Here is a 23,229-nt window from a genome sequence, read left to right as displayed (position 1 = left end):
TCAGCCTCTGTCTGCTTCCACTTCCCTCCTTCTGGATTTTTTGATCTCTCTGTCAGATTCAGGACTCTCATTATCATTCTTGAAGGTCAATCTGGCAAATATAGATTCGTTTAGAAGCGAGCATTCTCTTCCCTCTCCTTTATCCGATCCTCTTGTAAAGAGATTTCTGCAAGGCTTTACAAATTTCTGGCCCCAAGTAGGCCTGTGCCCCCCTCTTGGAGGTTGGAGATTGTTCTTTCCGCCCTTATGAAACCACCATTTGCGCCAATGGCCACTTCTGACATGTTCCATCTATCATGGAAAACAGCATTTTTAGTGCCTATTACTTTTGCTCGTCGCGCTAGCGAGCTTATGGCTCTTGAGTCGATAGTCCTTACGTGAAATTTCATAAGGATAACGTCATGCTGGGCACAGACATTCCCTTCTTACCTAAGGCAGCATCATAGTTTCATATGTCTCAGGACATTGTCCTTCCAACCTTATTTCCAAATCCTTCTACTCCCCTGGAGCAGTCTTTGCACCTTCTTGATGTGCGGAGGGCTCTTGCTTTTTATGTCCACCGCATAGCTCCATTACGGAACTCACTATGACTTTTTGTTAAGTACCGTAGGGATACTGTGGGCCTTCCTGTTTCTACCCAGTGGTGGCGGCCTGGATAGTTGCAGCTATCCGGCTAGCTTGTGAAATGGCAGGACTGGACTTACCTGTTCAGATCCATGCTCATTCCACTAGAGCATTTACAGCCTCCATGGTTTTTTTTTGCACAGTGTGCCTCTGCATGATATCTGTCGGGTGGCCATATGGTCAACACCGCATACTTTTGTCTCCCGTTATAAATTGGATTTAGCTGCCAAGAAGGAGACGGCTTTTGGGAGAGCAGTACTTTTTTCTGCACTAGCATGACACCCACCATCCGTGGGACTGCTCGCTAGTCTACCACAGGTGTGGATTTCACAGTACCACGCAGAAGAAAGTAAGGTTGCTTACCTGTAATCATGTTTCTTCTAGTGGTAACTGTGAAATTCACACAACCCGCCCATCCTCCCCACATTCTGTCATGCCTTTTATCTCCGACTGTCTTTCGCGGTACGGAATTAAGGCTCCAAGCCCCGCTGCCTGGCTTTATTAGGAGTAGATGGGCGGGGCTGGAGTCCCTAATTAGGAAAAGCTTTCAAGAAAGATCCGAGTCAGCTGCGTGGACGCAGGGAAATACCACAGGTGTGAATTTCACAGTTACCACTAGAAGAAACATGATTACAGGTAAGCAACCTTACTTTCCCAAAAAGGTGGTTAGGAATACCAGGCAGCAATTTTTTTTGATTGACAAAGACACAGATCCTCATTGATTCTAGCAGCTGCTTACTGATATGTAGACTTTGGAAGGTTTGGGCAAGAATATGAAATGTAACACTGCAATTATGGTACTATGTAGCCTGTAATGGTGTTTACTGATGAATATCCTGACCTAATTGGAGAGATTGGTTAATGTTACTCTCCATACTTTCTACTTTTGATATTATATCATCTTTTAATAACAAGAATCTTGAAGCTTTTGCAATCAGAAGTTTTGACATGTGCCTAGTGTTGTAATAAAAAGCAGGGGAAAAGGTTTTGAATTTGTTGAATGCAGGAGTGGGCAAATTGTGACCTGTAGGCCGTGTGCCACCCCAGGGCTGTTTATGTGGACCTTAGCAGCCCTTCAAGGTCTTCTTGAGCTTCAGTTGCTTCCACACTTGCCCACCCTTGATTGAATAAATCTATTTAATAGGTCAGTGGTAAAGTACACTTTCTTTATGTTTTGGTCACTACATATGCTTTCTTTTTTCTTTATCTTCCTTTTTCTTGTATTTTGGGGTGTAGAATTAGAGATTGCAAAATTGCTGTATGCACCAGATTTCTAATCTCTTACTGTAGTAAAGAAAAGAAAGCCTGTTCTTTTATAGAATGTCAAAAGGGCATACTTTCACATGGATGTTAGGCTCTGCATCAGTTAAATGAAATGAGAAGCCTGAATTGTGTTGGCAACCTTCTCTTCAACACAGTCCAGGGAGGCATTGATGCCATCTTTAAGGATCTCAGTGTAAGGAGCGTCCAGTTCATCAGAAACAACGAGATAGAGAAATTTAAAGGATTTTAAATTCATGTGTAATTATTCAGAATAGATCAGTTTTACTTTTTTAAAAAGAAATTTCTTTGTTAATTTTTTTGCTTCCATTATTTCCTGTCTCATAGAGTCTCCAGATGTCGATATTGCTATGGAGATAGCAACAGCAGAACAACATGTTTCTGAAGCTGTGTATGATTGTGTTATTTGTGGACAGAGTGGCCCTTCCACCGAAGAGCGGCCAGCAGGATTAGTTGTGCTCCTACAGCCCTCTTCAGGTATGACTTATGAAGCAGATCATTGTGGTGCAAACAGTTTGTTGAATGTAGTGTCTTGTACTTCAGAGGATCTACAAGAGGCTTGTGCCCACCAAATACACATTTATTCTACAGTCTTTTTATTTCTCTAATATATGAACATTTTAAATAAGATACTCCACAGTATATATTTTGAGAAGCCTTATCCCTATATTAACTGTTTCATTCATAGATGAAGAGAAAAGCATGCAATATCTCCCTCATCACACCCTGTTCCCGCCACACCATAGTAGAAACTGCAGCCTTCTGGGAGTTTAGATGACCTCACTGTGCTCTCAGAAAATAGCTTGTTTTTAATATAGGTTTTTGTGATGTGCTGTTGTTTTATAGGAGGTGTTAAAATTTATCAGTGTTTGATTTATATGTATTTTGAGTTTGTACTGTCTTAGGTTCGAATGGCATTGAATTGTTGCCAAGTGTTAGCCACTCTGAGTCCCTCAATGAGGGAGAGAGGGCGGGGCTTTAAAACAAAGTAAATAAACAAATAAGACTGCATGTTTCTCTAGTGAATTCTGTCATCAGTTATGTGTGTTTACAAGGCACCAAATGCTCTGTTTGGCTCAGAAGATGAACAATAGAACTGACTAGCTTTTGGACTCTAAATTATTTATTTATTTATTTGACTTGTATACCGCTACTCCCAATTTGGCTTGGAGCGGTTTACAGCAGTAGATTAAAACAATACAATTAACTTTAAAATACAATAAAATAAGAACAGACATAGTCCCGAGTTATTCACCCATCAAAAGCTTGTTGGAAGAGAAAGGTTTTATAGGCTTTCCGAAAAGCAAGTAGGTCTCGGATACATTTAGTGTGTTTCTGATGTTATTTTCTACCTTTCTACAGTTTTGGGGCAATGTCGCAATTCTACTGAGTCCAAGAAGTTGCCTACTTCTGAAAAGGAGCAGATATATCCTGGGGATACATGTGCAGCGATATATGAAGCACGGCTTGCAACTTTACAGCAGTACTTTAAAGATGTATGGATATTGTTTTTTGCAGTAGTGTGTTGTTGTTGGTAGTAGTACATTACATTAATTTAATATTTAATTTAGTTTCTGTGATGCTATGCTAAAATTGCATGCAACGTGAAATTCATAATTTTTTGTGAAACTGAAAATAGTAATTGTGAAACAATTACAGTATTGCAATGAGGGTTTCACAGAAGTTGGAGGTTTGGATTCAAGTGATAAGTAGTGCCCTTGACTATGTATTGTGTTTAGATTAGAAAGTTCAAATTCTGCCCCAATTGTGGAATCAACTTTGCGGCTTTATCTAAGTTTGTCTCCCATAACTGATATAATTATGGATCTGGCAAACCCACCCATCCCAGGCAAGGAAGGAAGGACCCAATGATTTCCTTTCCACCCCTTCCTTTTGCCCAGTGTTGGACCTTTCCTTCGTTACCTGCTCCTTACCCCATTTGCAGTCTTCTTTTTGTAACCCAGCCCCCTGATGCCTGGACCTGCAAGGAAGAAAGGATCCAATGTCAGGCAAAGAGAGGGAACAAGAATGGCAGTGTTGGATCCTTCCCTCCTTGCTTGGGCTTGCAACTGCTTCTGCCAGAGGCCTATTTTCAGGCCCAGGTGGTGAGTAGCTGGATTGCAAGGAGGAGATTGCAAACGTTCTGACAGCAGCCTTCTCCAGAGAAGGTGAGGAAGGAAAGGTCCAACGCTGGGCAAAGGGAAAGAGCAGGGATGGTGGTATTGAATCCTTCATTTCTTACCTGCTTTTGAGGCAAGGAAGTAAGCCCCATTCACAGGCTGGATTGCAAGAAGGAGGAGGAAGCAAAGCCTGAGGTCAGTGAAGTTGGTGGCTGAGGGCAGGTCCAAGTATGTGGGTGCTCGATGGGGAGATAAGTTGATTGATCTTGATGGTCCATGATGCATCTAGTGTTTGCCTCCGTGGTCTGCAGGCTCTTAAGGTTGGGAACCACTGAACCACATAGTGCAGGTATATCTATGACTGCTGTTTACTCATTTCTTCTCTTCTCCCAACTTGGAGCAGTGCCATTCCAGTGGAGGTTGGGGGAAGGCTGCCTGGCATCCTCTTTGTTTGAGTTTGAAGGGTGGGTAGCATTGTGAGAAGGTACAAATCTATGGTGTGTGGTGGCTCTCTTCACCATAGGAAGAGCCCCTTCAAACTATAGGAGTATAACACTATTACAGGCAGTCCCTGAGTTACAAACATCCTATTTATTTATTTATTTACCATATTTATATACTGCCTTTCTCAGCCCATGGCGGTTTACATTTGGCACAATTCGATGCCCCCCCCCCCCCAGCAACATAAAAACACTTTAAACATTAGCATATAAAATATAAATTCATATAAAGTCAATAAAAACTAAAAAACATATATCCTTGGCATCTCCTTACTGAAATTATTATTCAGTCACATCATCCAGTCGTTCCGTGGGTCTATCTCTGCCTGTTACATTGCATTTGCAAATGCTTGCTCGAAAAGCCAGGTTTTAACTTTTTTGCGAAATGTTAAGAGGGAGGGGGCCAATCTAATATCTCTGGGAAGGGCGTTCCACAGCCGAACATCCACCACTGAGAAGGCCCTGCCTCTCATTCCTGCCAAACGCAGCTGTGAAGAAGGCGGGATCGAGAGCAGGGTCTCCTCAGATGATCTTAAAGTCCTAGATGGTTCATAAGGTGAAATACATTGGGACACATAAACTGGGCTGGAATCGTTTAGGGCTTTATAGGCCAAAGCCAACATTTTGAATTGTACCCTGGAGCAGACTGGCAGCCCATGAAGCTGGCGCAACAGAGGAGTTGTGTGCTTCCAGAGCACTGCTCCTGTTAGTAATCTGGCTTCCACTCGTTGGACCATTTGAGTCTTCAAAGGCAATGCGCTGTAGTAGTCTATACGGAATGTAACCAGAGCTTGGACCATCTGACTCTTAGTTACAAATGGTAATGGTACAATAGGAGGTCAGAGTAAATCTACCCCTAGGAAGCAAAATTCATTTCTGGAAGAGTTATTGTGGGAAAAAGTGTCCCACTGAAGCTTTATTACCAATCCTTGTTTCCATAACAACCCAAAACTTTCAGAAAGTGAGGTGAAATCTTCTAAGCAGGAAGTTAGACAGCATACAGTCGTTACAAGGGATACCTTCCTTATGGTATCGAAAACTCAGTCACACTCTCTCCCCCCCCCCCCCATATATGACTAGAGTTACACTTAAAAATGTACCTTTCCAACTTACATATAAATTCAATGTTAAGAACAAACCTACAGAATCTGTCTTGTTCATAACCAGTTTTTAAATGCCTATATTCCACTTTAACTGCTATGGTTCCATCACTATAAATGGGAAATCTAAATGCATCTCCCCAACACTGCAGACCCCATACATTTCTATATGTTACTGCCATAGCAGTTAAAGTAAAACCATAGTATAGTAATTGTGTAGTGTGAAAGGAAACCATGGGTGACCTTGGAACATTTTACCATCCGCAATTCCTCAGAACATTATCTATTTGGCTGCTCTTCAGAGCTAGAGGGAGAGGAAAACAATCTAATGGCTATTGTGCTTTGAGAATTCCTTGAGTTGTCTGTTTTATAGTAGTGGTTGTCTGTTTGACATGCTTCTTTGCAATAATTGTGTAGTACTTCTTGTACGACATTTTGTCCTGACCAGAAGTATGCTTTGAGGAGTTCTTCTTCCTTGGGAAACCAGATCACAACTTTATGAAATAACCTTCTTTCAGTTTTAGCTTGCTAATGCCTGGTCCATTTCAAATATTAGTTGCATCAGATGTTTTTACTTTCTTTTGGCTTTCTTGATCATGAGTGTACCAAAACAGTCACAGCAGGAAATAATTAATCCTTAAATTTCTATTGGCATAAAAACAGAAATCTCTATTAATCCTTTGAATCATTTTTTGACTGAGCTCAGCATTATATTAACAGTTGGCACTCTTACTGTAGTTCTAATTGCTACAGAAGGTTTTAAGAAATAATTTTACTTGGCTTTAAAAATATTTGAAAGTTGTAAAATGGAACCAGTATTTTTTATGAAAAGCAAAGTCCCAGTTATGTTTCAAAAGAAGTAGTTTATATGTAGCAGAATACATTTCGGTTTTTCTTAAGCAGCAAATGCAGCTATGAATCACTGTTGAGGTATATCATACTCTCTTATCACATCACAGGAGCATGTGTACAGACCGAAGCCCAGGGACATGCAGGACATTTGGAAACCACCACATTGATCTGCCCTTCTTAGCATCTTTTTGTCATAGGTTCACAGGTTGGTAAGTCTAGCCTTGGGTTTCCAAAGTGGATGCCTGAATCTGTAGGCCTCATTTGGGTTGAGAAGCCAAGTGGCAAAAGCATAGATAAATAGTTGAACAAATAATCTAGGTATGGGGAAGGCATTTCTTCACAGCTTACTTTTTCAGCTTTGTCCCGCAACAAAATTCTCACATCAGGCACCCCCATGAGGTCTGCTGTTTTTAAATTGTTCTCTGCCATTATAGGACAAAAAATGCAATATAACACAGTTTGTCAATAAAAGGATCTTTCAGTCCCTTTTTGTTCCCATATACCATATAGGAACCATCTGAGTGTATCACACTGGTCTAGTTTGGATGCAACATTAGTGTGTGCCTGGTTTATGGCTTGTTTGCTTATTTCCTCCTCTGCTGTGTCTATAAGGAAGAGTTTTTACTTTTGTTTTCAGTAAGCTGTATTTTAGTAATGAATCTTAATCATGCTTAATAGTTAGAAATGTAGTGTGTTTAACACGAAACACTTTTTTTAATGTTAAACACAGTTTTCCTGTTTTCTTATATGTGCCTGGATTTCAGTCAGTTTAAACCAAAACTAGTCTTCTGTACTCTTCCTTGAGTGTGAAGGTCATAGAATCAGAATCATGGAATCACAGAGTTGGAAGAGACCACAAGGATCATTCAGTCCAACCCCATTCTGCCAATCAGGAACATACAATTAAAGCCCTCCTGACAGATCCAACTGCTGCCTAGAAACCTCCAGAGAAGGAGACTTCACCAGACTCTTAAGGCAGCAGCATATTCCACGGTTGAACAACTCTTACTAACAGGAAGTTCTCCCTAATGTTTAGGTGGAATCTTCCTTCCTGCAATTTGAATCCATTGTTCTGTGTCCTAGTCTCCAGAGCAGCAGAAAACAAGCCTTCCCCCTCCTCAGTGTGACGTCCTATCAGATATGAAGGTGGTGGACAAAGAGTTCATCCATAATGCTGTCTGTGGTTCATGCTTTAGATTAGATGGATTAAATATTGAAATGCATGTACATAGAATATTTTTTTATTATCGCACCTATTCTAGCAATTGTTGTTTTGAATGAATAAGAAGAACTAATACTATCCATGCTTATTCAAGCGATAAAGATGCTATCTCAATGTATCTAGAATAAAAACAGTATCCTGTATTTAAAAACAGGGTTAACTAAGCAAATTCTTTAAAATTGTTTATCTTATTTTCCTTGTTTTTTTAGAGTTCCTGTTTGCAGTCAGTGTCAATTGGCTGGGAAGGAGGTGTGTATGTACAAACCTGTGGGCATACATTGCACATAGATTGCCACAAATCCTACATGGAGTCACTGCGAGTAAGTCAAAAGAGCATTTTTGTTATTGGCCTTTTTATAATAGGTTTTGCTGCAGACATTAGTGGGGTCCACTAGTGCCTTTTATATAATAAGTGTTTTAAATAATAATAATATTATACTGTTGTATGTGGCAACATGTAAAATTCTTGATCTGGTGTATTAATGTGGAGTAATGTGTCTAGTAACATAGTTTAATCAGACTTTTAATAAAGAGGTTATTAGTATGGAAAAAGGATCCCTTCTAAATAAGAGTGAGCCGATCTACTTTAGCATCCTGTTCACTGTTGGGTTATACCAGTAGTGAAATGATATATGTGAAGAACGTATGAATTTTGAGAACTAATGTGCAGTGGATTGAGCATTCAACATATTAGACGTCTTTCTACATTCTTCTAAACCCTGTTTAAATTTGCATTGACCAGTGTTTTTTTTAAAAAAGAAATATTTTTTATTCTGTTTGATGGGGCATATTCATACAAATTGTATGTTCATGATTAAAAAAGGGACAATGATGCACAAGTACACTGTAATCATGTAGGTACAAATGCAGATATGTGAAAGATCTGTTATATATAGGAATAAAAATGTCTTACAAAACATTCAGGATTTAGTGTCCAATTTGCTGAAGTTCATTTAGTTCTGATTTGATAATTCGCATGAATTAGCAGTACCAAGGGAAAGGTAGGTGGATGGAGGAGTGAATGGTCTGCCCATCGTTCACTGCAAATTATTGTTGTCCTGTCTTCATTTAACAGATTAAGATATCTTGTTTACCCAAACTGAAGTGGTTTGCTTTCTGGCACCACTGAGTGGCAATGTGAGTGGTGTGGCTGATGAAACGCTTTCTTGACAAGTTTTATTTTGCTATTTGTGAAGTGAGTTTGCCATTGCCTTGCTCTGAACCTGAGAGAGTTAGTTTGCCCAAGGCCACCCAGTGGAACCTTAGTCTCAAAAATTTGAACCCTGGTCTCAAAAATTCAGTGTCCAAACCACTTCATCACACTGCTTGTCTGATTAAGTCATAAGTGGATGAATGTTAAAGAATAAAGATAAAGTAGTGGTTTAAAAAAATGGACATATAGAACTACGAAGAAACATCTTCTAATGCTTTAATAGCCTAAGGACACTTGCCTCCTAGCCCAGCCCTCCGATTTTTGCACTTTCCCTGGCTCTACTTAGAATTCATTGCACTTGATAATTATGAACCGAACCCAGCACTTTATTTGCTCAGCCATGATATTGCTTTTAATTGTTTTTATAATGTTGCCTGATTTTATGTTTATTGATGTTTGATATTGCTTGTTTTTGATGCTTACTTTAACCTGTTTTATTGGGCATGTCCCTTTGTAAGTCGCCCCGAGTCCCTTTGGGGAGATGGAGGTGAGGTATAAAAATAAAATTGTTGTTGTTGTTGTTGTTGTTGTTATATTAAAACAATGACTGACATCAAACAACATTTTAAAAGGACATGGGAGAAGAATGATAGTTTGTTTATAATATGCAGAATCAGCAAATGCATAGAGTATTCTTCTATCTCTGCAAACGTGCCCCTAGCGATGAAATTACAATAACTAGCCAGTACATTTGAAAAACAAATTCATGTTGTTAACATGCTTTGTTCCAAATCAGGCGTGTTGTATACTGAGAAGAAGGGGGGATCCAAATGATCAAATATATTTATTTTAGTTTTATGAATTACATAGCTTCCATATAATCTGGACTGCTGGCAAATTCTGGAGCAGTGATGTGTATATTTTTCTCCTTCAATATTTATCAGTAGTGTACATTTGCTTTGTAATCTAGAGCAGTCCATTTTTTCTTATTTTGTTTTTTTCTGAGATTTATAAACAGTGATTATTCATTGCTTCTAAAATGACTGGATTTTTTCTTGCTTTCTTCCTTTCAGAATGACCAGGTTCTCCAGGGGTTTTCTGTAGACAAAGGAGAATTTACTTGTCCTCTGTGTAGGCAGTTTGCCAACAGTGTCCTCCCATGTTATCCTGGCAACAACGTGGAGCGCACCCTGTGGCAGTGCCACAGTAACAAGAGTATGCAAGATCTCATAAAAGAAGTAGAAGAGCTTCAAGAGCAGCTGGGAACTTTCCCAGTAAGCATCAGTGTAAGGCAGAAAGATCTTTGTTAATTTGCCTTAACCTTTCCACCTTCTTTTCTGTTCTCTTTATCCCTGCTACACTCTCATCTCCATGACTCATTTCTGTTTTATAGACCTTAAAACTCGAATGATCCCTCTCTCTTTTCCACATTAAACACTTAAAAACTTAAATTACATTAACATTTTAACATCTTTTAAAATTGGGTATGATTATGCAAGCATTTGTCTGCTGTATTTTATTATATGTATTTATTAGACATTAAACTCCAAGAACTAAACTATATTACTTGGAACTCATAATTTTTTAAGCCATAAAGTATCAGTCACCTGTACCTAGGAAGCCATTTAAAATGTGCTAATCAGGAAAGTATTTAAGAATGCCAATTAGTCATTTTATTATGACTTTTTTGATATAATTATACATTTTGAAGTTTCACTGTGACATTTAAAATGATATAGTTAAAATTACAAGGTTTAGGCTACAGTCCTATGCATACCTATGTCCCATTGAAATTGATGGGATTACTCCTGAGTAGACTAGTATGGGATAATTAACCTGTACAATTTCACTGTAGGGTTGGTAGCAAAGTGCTTGTACTTACATTAAAATAGTACTTTTGTCTACAAAAGATTGGTATTTTTAAATTGTTGTCTTTAATTCCATGGAGTTGTATAATATTGTGTGTATATGTATTTATAAAACACTGAACATTATTATAATAATAGTTCATCTTTTGATTTATGGCCCTTGCAAAAACATTAAAAGTATTTTTATTTTTGATGAGTTTTATTTGTAACTACTTCTTACTAAAGGTAAATAAAATTAGCAATTTCTCAATCTTTTTTTTTACTAGTCAGAAACCAATTTAAGTAAAGAGATGGAGTCTGTCATGAAGGATATAAAAAGTACTACTCAGAAGAAGTACACCGACTACAGCAAATTTCCTGGATCACCAGACAATGATTTTCTTTTCATGTATTCTGTAGCCAGGTGGGTAAGACATCCATATATCACATTTTCTGTTTGTTAGCTGCTTGTTACTTTACCAGTCAGATACATTAGCAAGTTAATAATTTTTGTTCACAATGTGGCAGAATTCCCTTGACTAATTCACATCATATTTGGTGTTAGATTGTGCTCTTCAGACCCAAATGCCCCAGGAGTCCTTGCCTGAATATGGAGCTTTCATTTGAAGAGGCTTTTCCTTTTTCGGTAATTGAGTGCTTATATCTAGAAAAAAGAAGATGGAGCTGCCACTTTCCTTGGGGAAAAGAGGGGCATCTTTCTCAGTTTAAGGGGATCAGATTTGAATCCAGTTTCCTACATTTGCAATAAACTGCTGGATTTCTGTGCATGAGATATAAGCCAGATCATATTGAAGTCCAATGCTGAAACATTAGGTTTTGACAACTCCAGTCTTATCAAAATGGGCATCCATCTTAAAATGGAGAGTTGCTGTTAATTTTAATGTTAAAGCAGGAAAACTGTTTTTTACTTACTCAGGAATCACATTGAGCATCAGAAATATATAAACATAGCTTTTACTTGTACATATTCACATTTGCATAACTGAGATTTACATTCTAACACAAAGATAAAGAAGTGGAGAGTGTTTCGGCTTTTGGGTTCTGTGACATCCTATGCATTACTTAGAGTATGAGAAAATATTTTGTTTTAGGAAAGAATAATAGTTCTGGAAATGAGGATAGTGATAGAAATACCTGAGCTCTTATAAGATAGGTTCAAAAAAGTATCCACTGTTTTTATGATATATGCTTAATATATTTTAATTGTTTTTAAAATAATGTTTATTTATTATTAAGATTAGTTAATGTTTATTAATAATAGTATTATTTAATGGTTTTAAAATCTTAGCTTTTTTCATATTGTAAACTGTCCCATATTAGTATAATCAAATGACACTCTTGAGGAGGAAGAATAAGAAAGAGACAGTTTTCATAACTAAGCAGGCCTCTTTTCAAAGTCTCTTCCACAACCTCTTCTTGCAGTTTTCAGTGCTGACTTCGGGAAGCCTGCTTTTTAAAAATGTTCTGGGTTAGTTTATTAGGAAGATTGTAAAAAATAGAAGAATTTCTGAGTTCCTAATGATATTGAAGAATGCAGACATAGAATCATAGAATAAGAATTGGAAGAGTCCACATGGGACATCTAGTCCAACCCTCTTGCCATGCAGGAAAAGCACAAAGTATTCCTGACAGATGGCTATCCATCCTCTGTTTAAAAGTTTCCAAGGAAAGAGCTTTCACCAGACTCTGAGGCAGAGAGTTCAACATTCTCCAAAGCTTTTACTGCAGGGAGCTGGAAATCTACAGAGAACCTTTGGCATATCTTCTTGGCTGCCATTTTCCTTCCTCTTCTTTCTCTTTCCAGATTGCAATTTTGGGAAAGTGGGCAAAAGGTGAACATGATAGTTGTGATTTGGGGGATGATACTGGTTTTTCTTTTTCTAAACAGTTCATTTCTGTCAGATATTGTTAGGAGCTAATTTAGTCCGCAAGAGTCAACATGCCGTAAATCTGGAGATTCGGATTCAATTCCCCACTCAGCTGTGGAAATCAATAGTGTGACCTTGAGCATGTCACACTCTCTCATCCTTGGAAGAGAGCAAAGACAAACTTCCTTTGAATAAATCTTACCAAGAAAATCCTTTGATAAGTTTGCCTTGACCATAAATTTGAAACCACTTGAAGACAGATGAGGAAGGAAGCATGTGAACCCTGTCTTTGTTTCCAGCCCTGTTGGTCTTACCCTTTACATTTTGTTTATTTCTAAATGGGGAAACAGAGTCACCCTTTTAGTAGCCAAGCCAAGTCTTTAAAATAGTGGGGACATTGCCCAGGAGATGAGGATTTTCACTAAATGAATATTTATATGTACTGATGATGGAAAAGTCACACTATTTTGGCTTTACAGGAAGACAAAGCAAACCCTCTAAACAAATATTGTCAAGAAACCCCCCAAGATATGTTCGCTTTTAGAAATTTCAGTAAGATGAAAACACACAACAATAAAATGTAGTCTAAAAACAATGTTCTTTTTGCCAGTATCCTTTCGCTTCTCTCCCACATGAAACAAGGGCGTTGTTACCATGCCTCATAATGCTTGAAATTCCTCCCAAGACCAGACTGGGTTTTTTTTAAAGAAGATACATAAAAAGTTTTCAGTACATTTGCATCCCCTTAACATAGTTTATTAAATTATTTTTCAGCATTTCCTTTTGAGATAGTATATCTGCACATTGCCAGCTGCTTTGAAAGTGAATAGAGATGTTTCAAGCCACCCTGTATGCACATACATATTTGGTCTTGTATTATTCGTGCATGAGAGTGTTTCAGGAAGCTGAGCAACTCTTTTTTGAACCTTCAGGAAGCCATTCTGTCGCAGCTGTAAGTGAAGTGAAGCTCTGAAGAAGAGTAGTGATGTGTTTTCCAAGTTGATGAATGAGTCAGTACCCTGACCTTTATAAAAATATTAGGAATTGAAGTTGGTTGGAAAACGTGCACCGCAGACCTCAAACCTTTTGTTCCAGTTCTCAAACTTTCTAAAGTGTTTTTTTTTTCTTAAGAGATTTGAAGACTTTGACCTTTATTGTACTAACATAGGACCATGAGATATCTGAAAGTTATCTAGTCTCATTCTTTAGAGAAGAAGCTCCACATTACTGTACAGAAATATCTTTAATCAGCATTAGAGAAAAATGTGGTTGAAATATCTTGGAAAGTCATTTTTAAATGTAGCAAAAAGCATATTAGTCAAAGCAGGACCTTAAAGCCCGTGGCATTGGCATGTGCAATTAAAGTAGGAACATTGGGAAGAACTTCCTGACTGTGAGAGCTGTTCAGCAGTGGAACTCTCTGCCCTGGAGTGTGGTGGAAGCTCCTTTGGAGGCTTTTAAACAGGTTGGATGTCCATCTATCAGGGGTACTTTGAATGCGATTTTCGTTCATCTTGGCAGGAGGTTGGAGTAGATGGCCCACGAGGTCTCTTTCAACTCTATGATTCTATGATTTCTCCTCCTCTATTACCTATTGCATCAAAACAGCTTGGAATATTCAATCAGTTCAAAGTTATCTCCAGTTAATGCAGCTGCTGGCCAGCTGCAGTGAGTTCTGGGCTGCTTTATTCATGGAAATGACAACTATTATCATCCCTGCCCCATGGCTACAATTACTGATGTCAGTCTTCCCATTAACATTGGCACTCATATGCAAAAGAAAAAAAATACGGCATTTAAAATCATATACAATTTTTAGACAGCCCCATCAACTTATGTCAAGGAGTAGTTTGAGGGAAGCACTTTCTGATTGCTGCCATTGTCCATTAAATTATTGGGCTAGGCTAGACTAAGGCTAGAAATCATGTAGCCTTCCAATGATGGTGGACTGCAACTCCTATCACCTTTCCCAGGAGCCCTAGCCAGCATTGCCTTTAGTGAGGAATGTGAGAGCTAGAGTCTATTACACCCTGGATGCGTGCCCACTTCTGTTCTTTATGTTTTTATCTTATAATTTTAGCAAATATGCACAAGGAAAACAGAGCTCTTATTTCCACAGTACCTGAGCCTGTATGGAGAACTGCCTTGTGGATAATGACCAGTAGAATCTAAATAATTCATATGAAACAGTTGTACTGCAGCAGATTTCTGATGGTAGGAGTTCAGCTTTGTTTCTGTTCTCCAGTGGGATCAATAGCTACAGCTATAATAAACTGGAAGTCTTTTCAAAAAGTACATTTTTGCCAGCATCATGTAGCTTAGGAAGTTTATGTCTTCTTTGGAAGTCATGGTGCTCTTCAAATCCGATTGTTAGCAAGAGCTGCTGAGAAGTAGCTGTTCTTAACAGAGTAAGGGAGATTATCATGTACAGTCTCCTGTTGCAGAGAATGGCTGAGATCTTTGAATGGTGCCTACAAAAACACTGACAGGAGTCAGCCCTGGCCTTAAAATTGTTTATGTTCCTTTTCTAGCTTGTGACCAGACATGACACATTATCTAACAATATTGTATTTCTTTTTATCGAATCATGCAACATTACAATTACTCCCCAAATGTTCTTGTTTGCTATTTCCTCCTTTTTCGTCTTGTGTCATATCTTGTTTTAAATACTGTATAAATTGCTCTCAAAGCCTTTCCAGGTGTGGAACTGAGTATAAATCCTTTAAATAAATAAAATGAAAGTGTTTGTGACTCTAAATATTGGTCTTATTGCAATTTTTGTGGTGAACAAACATGTGATCTGCATTTCCTATTCTGTCCAGTAATAGGGAGTCTGTGTCTTAGCTTCTTTGCTGGTAGCTTTTTAGAAGTTCAGTGAGCACTGCAAATCGCCTGAAGAGTGGAAAATTCCCTTGTCACATGGATAGTCTTATCAGCAGCAACCAGATGGAGCTCAGAGCCTGAACATTATCAATGTTAAATTGCTTTTTTCCTGAAGTAGAGGATTAAAGCGTTCCTTCAAAAATTGGCGACATAAGCTGCAGACTTAGGGATATTAATATTTTGAAATGTTACTATTTTAGTAATGTGTGAATATATTTAACAAACATTCTACACAAAGAGAGCTCTTTTCTGATGGATGCAGCTGAAATCCGCACAAAATACTGCATTTTGAATGAAATCCTTCTCTCTATGTTCTTTTGACTAGCTACAGTCCACCTTGTGCCACAGTTTAATGACTTAATATAAGACACCTAAAGTATCTGTTCAGGTGATGGGCTGTGTGTTTTCATTGAGGAAGAAAACATAACAAATCAGACTGTACCATGTGTACACTGATGTTTTGGGGACAGTTGTGTGTCAGCTGTTTTTCAATTGACATGGAAGATACAGATGGTTTCAAATTGCAAAGTATTAGAAACACTGAAAAACATTCATATTTCTGGGTTGCTTTGAGTTTTCTGGGCTGAATTCCATGTTCCAGAAGCATTCTCTCTTGATGTTTCACCCACATCTATGGCAGGCATCCTCAGAGGTTGTGAGGTCTGTTGGAAACTAGGGAAGTGGGGTTTATATATCTGGAACGTTCAGGGTGGGAGAAAGAACTTTTGTCTGCCTGAGGCAGGTGTGAATGTTGCAATTGGCCACCTTGATTAGTATTGACTAGCCTTGCAGTTTCAAAGCCTGGCTGCTTCCTGCTTGGGGGAATCATTTGCTGGGAGGTGTAACTGGCCCCGATTGTTTCTGGAATTCCCCTGTCTTCTGAATGCTGTTCTTTATTTACTGTCCTTCTTTCAGAGTTTTTTAAATACTGGTAACCAGAGTTTTTTCATTTCCATGGTTTTTTCCTTTCTGTAGAAATTGTCCACATGCTTGTGGATTTCAATGTGTAGTCTGATAGGTTGGTTGTTAGAGTGGTCCAACATTTTTGTGTTCTCAAATAATATGCTATGTCCAGGTTGGTTCAATAAGTGCGCTGCTATGGCTGACTTCTCTGGTTGAGTTAGTTAGCTATAAATATGGACGAAATGTCAGGAGAGAATGCTTCTGGAACATGGCCATTCAGCCTGGAAAACTCACAGCAACCCAGTGATTCTGGCCATGAAAGCTTTCAACAACACATTCATATTTCTTTCTCTTCATGGGAAAAGGGCAGGAGAACATTCTAAGTTGAACATTCTCCTCAGTATACAATGTCTATCAGTCCCTAACCAAGGCTTTTTCATATATAAATTATGTATATACAGAGATGCAGATATTTTACTGCAGCTTCATTTGCGATGCATTGTAAATTACTTTTTGAAGTATGCATATATTTTTCTGCTACTAGGTTCAGTGGAAATATTTTTGCATAAAATGAATCTTGTCCTCAACTAAATTTATTTGTTGAAAGCCTTTAAAAGAAGGAGGAGGAGGAGGAGGAGGAGAAATGTAAATAATGCAGCAGACCTACCTGAGATGAACTTAACCTGCAGGAACTGTACTGATTCTTTAGAATTTATAGATAATTTATTAATAGAATATTATTTTTAAAAAATTTAGGACAAACTTGGAACTTGAACTGGTTCATCGTGGAGGCAATCTATGTCTAGGAGGTGCAAGTACAGCTGGGAAGAGATCATGTTTGAGTATGTATTTTATAATTCATTACAATCTGTTTGACCGTAACGAAGTCAGATTCAGAATATTTTTAAAGTTATTTTTAAATGTTATAGTAATCTGATTGATTTACAAGATTAAGTTTAAAACAGTCTATATAGAAAATACATTGATTTCTAGTTTTCCCCATCAGTTATTTGATTTATAAGAATTGCATGTAACATTTTCCTGATCTGGAGTTTGTGATATTTATTTTGGGCAAGAAAGCTTTTCATTAAATGGTTGTATATATGCAGTCAGTCTCATTCAAAATATTATTTGACACAGAGTCATTAGAGGGAGCAAATTCTGTGTTATATTTGGTTTGTAGTTTCAAACCTGCTTTTGAACTTTGTCTGTAGGGTAGACAGAGGACAACTGGTAACTCTTAGGTGAGTGCTGCAGCACTGGACAGGGAGTGCCTTTTTTTCTTGCTTGCTTTTTTCCCTCTTGCTGAAGTATGTTTGAAGCCACAGATCATACTTGTTTATGTTCTGCCTAAAGATGGGAAGGCCTGGAAAAAATCCTTGAAAAAATTGGGAGGAAAAAGTTTTTTCTGCCCCCCCCCCCCAATTTTTCAGGTCTTCCCCCAATGATTCTGTTTTTTTCCACCCCCATCCCCTATTTTTCTGTTTTTCCCCCAGGCCTTCCCATCTTTAGTTCTGCCACATACCTTATTTTTAATAGTTTATGTTTGTGATGGATGGGGACAGGGAGGGGAATAAACTTTTAGTACTGCTTTAGAAAAAACTAAATGTATACACTTATTTGCCTGAGACTGCAAACAGGAAACTAAAATGGATATTAAGTACACTGTTCAACAGAGAAAAAGTTGTGGGCCTGAAAATAGTTGTTCTTTTATGATTTTGGGGTTTTGAAGGCGAAAATGACATTTAAAAATGTATATTGCCTCTAGTTTTTATGATATAAGCAATCATGTGATCACGTATGGTTGAAAAAAATGCATGTTGCGACTTACACTATGGAAGATTCTAGAATACTCTAGAAAGTTTGATGACGCAGTATTAGTGCCATGTGCAAAAGCCAGAAAGCCCTATATAAGGCCAGACTTTTGAACGGTGAGGGTCAGTCAGTTGAAGACTGAGACAGTATCGTTAAACATCGTTTTACATTGTTCTTTTTACTGTAGTTATGCCTCACACGTGTGTAAATAAAGCACTATGGAAAAAAGATATCAAGGTAAATGGACTCTGTCAATGCTGTCAGACTACTGCTGGAGCATTGTAAGAGACAATCCTTTCCTTGAATACAAAAGAAAAGTCAAGAGAAGCAAACAGGATATAAACTAAAGTCACGATTAAAGCGACATTTAAACTTTCAGACTTTTCAACTGCATTAGGCCTACTAATATAGTTTCTTGCTGCACAAATATAAACAATAGACTAATTAAATAAATATTTCTCATGTATAAAATATTGGCAATATAATTTGACTAAAATTTAGTAAATATTCACGGTTTATATACATGCAGTAAGGTTAGGCGCATTATCATAATATTAACGAATTACCTATTGTGGAGAAAATTGAAATAGCTGTTGCATAAAAAACAGAGCCAATTAACACATTTAATTATTATATTTGAATTCAGCATGTTAAATTTATTAAGAAACTGAGAAAACTGAGAAAACTGAAAATTTGTAGAACAGTGGTATTGGTTGTCTTCTTGGCCTTTAAAATTATGCAAAGGGGGTGCTTCATACTTTGCTCCAGCACACCCAGTTTCTATCCTGCCTAAAAGAGACTTTAGTGAGATTGTTACTGGGGGGAAACCTCAATGAATTCAATTGTATTAGAGAATTACCGGTGCCTAATATCTTATTCTTGTACAAAGTTCTAAAGTATGTGAAATATTTCCTGCTCCAGGGGTTTCTGGATGAAATAGATTATTTGTCAGTTGTAATCTGTCTTCAGGCCTGGCTAAGGAACAGAAACCACTTTGGTTGCCTTGGTGGAATTGGACAGCATGTGCATCCCTATACATGTACCTCTCCACAGCTCTTTATACCGTTGATCATAATATCCTGGGTCACCTCTCCAGAATGGAACGTGGAAGTACTGTTTTTCAGTTGTTCCAGCCTTTCTTGGAGGGAAGAATTCAAAAGGTGGCACTCTTGAGTTTGTGGTTTTTAAACCCTTAGGGCTTGGTTTTGTCCCCCACGATATTCAATATATACATGAATGCTGGGAGAGGTTATTTGGAGTTTGGGAGCTAATGAGACCTAATTCCATTTCTCCTTTCAATCTGATTCCAAGGAGGCTGTCTTGATACTAAACTAGTTTCTGCTGTCAGTAATGAACTGGATGAGTGCAAACAAATTGAAGCTTAAGCTATACAAGATAGAGGTCAGTAGATAAGACAGAGGTCAGTTGATCAGTTGAATAGGAATTTAGCTTGTTCAGGTTATAGCTTGGCTATAGTCCTGAGCTCAGCTCAGAGCTTGGATTCTCATACTTTGATTGGGGTCAGGAGTATATTTGCAAGTTTCACCTTAGTTCCTGTTCTTGAAGCTGTCAGATGGCCCATGTGGTCTCTTCCAACTCTATGATACTAAGACTGTATATTAAGGTATCTGTTTAAGACCTGGATGAGTAATAAGAAAATTGGTGCGGGGATTATTTCCCCAAAGATGTTCTCTTTTCTAAAACATTGAAAAACACTGAGTTATGAAATATTTCATTTTTGAATGGTGATTAAGACAATTATTCATACAAGATATACATTATTTCTTCCTGGCTTTTTCTTACGCAAAGGATTTCCAAAAAACATTAAATTTTTGAATTAATTGAACAGACAGCTTAAATTCAGCTTGATAAATTCACATTCTCAACATTTTAAAGCTAAAAAGAGAGCCCCCGGTGGCTCAGTGGGTTAAACCACTGAGCTGCTGAGCTTGTTGACCAAAAGGTCACAGGTTCGAATCCAGGGAGCGGCATGAACTTCTGCTGTCAGCCCCAGATTCTGCCAACCTAGCAGTTTGAACTCATGCAAAAGTGCGTAGATCAATAAGTACCGCTCTGGTGGGTTTTTTTTAAAGTGTTTTAAAAAACACTTTAAAACAATACAATAATTAAAATGAAGAACAGTTTTAACAATATAAACTTATTAGTATTTCAATAGGAAGTGTGGGCCTGCTTTTGGCTGATGAGATAGGATTGTTGTTGTTGTGTGGTTTCAAATCATTTCTGAGTTAGGTTGACCCTGAGCAAGGGCCTGGTAAATGAACTTAGAGGGCCGTAATCGGCCCTTGGGCCGTAATTTGAGGACCCCTGCCCCAAATAGTAGTTTACATTCAGCCATGCCCTTCCCCCCACACATAAAAAAAACGAATGGAAAATCAGCCAAGTGAAAACTGGAGGTATGTAACTATCATTTGCTGAGAATTCTAGCATGCAAGAAGAGGAGAAAAGGCAGTCTCTCTCAGGTGTGTATACATTCTAAGCCATGTTTGGGCATTGCGTCTGAATGAGAACCAAGGATAGTATCCTGCTATGTTTTCTGTGTTTGTAGAAGGTTCTATGATCTCATGGCGGTCTCCACTAGGAGAACAGATGGACTATTTTCCCATCAATATGGGGAATGGAATTGTATCAAACTTCCTTTAAGTCCCAAAAGGTCTGGATCTGGTGATCTGCATGGCACCTTTCCTATGACCAAGGAGAAAAATGCTATACAAAAATATATATGAGTATTTGCCCCTTTAATGTCTGGGAAAAATGCCTATAGGAAAAGGCTTTTAGTAAAATGCAATTTTCTGCTATAATCTTTTGCCAAGAGAAACGGGGACTTGTTTTGCCCTCATTCACTCTGTCTTGTTCAGAAAACAGGTGACAGCCATCGGTTCCAATGTCATCTGTGCCTTCCATTATTTCAGAAACCCCAGGAGCTAATTGCAGCCCTCAAGCTCTGCTTGAATCAGCTGATTTCAGCATGAGACAGTTTTGGCCTCCCAAGTGCCTATGCATAATTGTCTACTTGTGGAAAATAAATTAATTCCTTCTGTGAGTTATATAAATATAGCCTTTCCAGGAGCCTGGTCAGGTGGCAGCAGCATTGCAAACAAAAGTACAGAGATATGGGGTAAACAGTTAAAATGTGATAAAGAGTGGATTTTCATTTTGTAGAAGAAATAAATAGAATCTATTTAATGCGTTGGAAAAAATCGATGTTTTGGACAAGCAGTGATGGTATCGGATATTATGCAATAGTCAATAAATACAAGAAAGAATGCACTTTTTATATATTCACCCTTAAAATTGCATCAAAACATATATAATTCTACTAGAGATTTAAGTGCAGATAAGCATATCAAAATAAACTGAACACCTTGCATGGGTCCCAGACATGGCAGCAGATTGAAGGAATCATAGCCTGATAATTAATAGGTAGGAAATACAAAAAGGAAAGAGTCCTTTGTCTGGATATTTATTAGTTGATCTCTGTGTTAATTATAGATGTCATTCTATGCCCCATTAGTTCTGCAGATCTAGGGAAAAGGTACTCTTAAGCAGTGATATTTTATTTAGTTCTTCTAAACTGTTCTAAACTTCGGTTTTAAACTGGTTCATGCTAATCACAGGAATCCCAAGTGGAATTCTTGTATTTTAACTGCACTGAAATGCAGCTGCTTCTATATTAAGATATTTGACATACTATATTATATACATCAAAGAATCCTGTTTAATAGAGTTGCTGTGAGGATGCCTGCCATAGATGTGGGCAAAACGTCAGGAGAGAATGCTTGTGGAACATGGCCATACAGCCTGGAAAACTCACAGCAACTCAGTGATTCCGATCATGAAAGCCTTCGACATACTCTTTAATACTTTTCGGAGATTGCCTCCTTCACCCACAAAACCCTATTTTCCTCCCACCACTCCATGCTTTTCCTCCATGGTAGGAGGGAGTTGAACAGGATGCCCCCTGGTGTTTCTGCTATAATCATCATCATCATCAATCATCATCATCACTAGTAGTAGTAGTCATGAGTAACGAATAGGAGAAGTACGGTTATGTAAACCAGAGCCTTCCAAATGATGTGTTGTGACACTTTAGTGTGTCAGCTACAGTGTATAGGTATGTCATGTGAAGGTAACAAAAATGACAAATATCTTGGAAATGCATATTATCTTACAAATAATACATTTTAAAAATATAAATGAAAGGTTTTTATGAGATATGTTGTGTCACCATACATTTTCTTATAGCAATTGATGTGTGTCTGTATATCTTATAAGGGGTTGGTTTAATACCCAGTTTGTTAGTAAATAATGAATTGCTGGGTCACAAAATGATGCATGTCTAGAAAAGGTGTGTCACCAGCATGAAATGTTTGGAAAGTTCTGATATAGTCAGATAGAATATCGGTTGTGGGCACCATGGGGTGCTGTTTTGTCAGCCTCCCTGAGTCCCTCTGCGGAGGTCGAGATAGGATGGGATACAAATGTCCGAAATAAATAAATAAATAAATATGTAAATGTATGGAATATTGTAGTTTTGGCCAAATGTATTAACCTACCAGATGGTTTCCTGTGTTTTTACCCTCAGATCAGCTGTTCCATGTATTGGCAATGCACATGCGACTCTATAGCATTGATTCTGCATTCAACCCATGGAAAAAACTTACACAATTGGCCATTGATGAAAATTTGCAGTAAGTATACTTTTTGGCCATGTGTTTATTTATATTTTCTTAAAGGCATTTTGTAGGTAATAGCCAATAAACAACATATGCAACCAAATTAAAACAGACTAGTAATAAAAATTACACATTGCAAACACTGAGCGTCAGAAATAGTTCACACAATATTTAAGAAAGTTGAAGTAAGTCCATGACAGTGGAGGCAAGTCAAAACTAAAATGAGTTGGAGTTTGAAATAATTCAAGTCACTACATAGCTGTTGGCGAACATTGATCAAGGGGACTGTTGGAAGCATGAAAATGCAAAAACAAAAACAAACAAAACAAAACATCAAGCATAATGT

The 23,229-nt window shown here is 37.9% G+C and overlaps 1 protein-coding gene across 4 annotated transcripts in view; it reads left to right on the top strand.

The window, feature by feature from the left end:
- UBR3 (ubiquitin protein ligase E3 component n-recognin 3) overlaps nucleotides 1–23,229 on the top strand; it is a 101,656-nt gene that overhangs the window by 59,735 nt on the left and 18,692 nt on the right. For 2 of the 4 annotated variants that reach the window (XM_067471652.1, XM_067471646.1), the window contains 7 exons: nucleotides 2,233–2,382; nucleotides 3,268–3,401; nucleotides 7,909–8,019; nucleotides 9,926–10,126; nucleotides 10,987–11,123; nucleotides 17,131–17,216; nucleotides 22,793–22,898. In XM_067471652.1, coding sequence (XP_067327753.1) covers nucleotides 2,233–2,382; nucleotides 3,268–3,401; nucleotides 7,909–8,019; nucleotides 9,926–10,126; nucleotides 10,987–11,123; nucleotides 17,131–17,216; nucleotides 22,793–22,898 — 925 coding nt within the window. Of the gene's footprint in view, nucleotides 1–2,232; nucleotides 2,383–3,267; nucleotides 3,402–7,908; nucleotides 8,020–9,925; nucleotides 10,139–10,986; nucleotides 11,124–17,130; nucleotides 17,217–22,792; nucleotides 22,899–23,229 lie in introns of all 4 variants that reach the window. The other 2 variants (XM_067471647.1, XM_067471645.1) reach the window with 1 other exon arrangement.

This window comes from Anolis sagrei, chromosome 1 (assembly GCF_037176765.1).
Source record: "Anolis sagrei isolate rAnoSag1 chromosome 1, rAnoSag1.mat, whole genome shotgun sequence".
In the NCBI taxonomy this organism is placed as follows: Eukaryota; Metazoa; Chordata; class Lepidosauria; order Squamata; family Dactyloidae; genus Anolis; species Anolis sagrei.
This window is presented reverse-complemented; position numbering and strand designations above follow the sequence as displayed.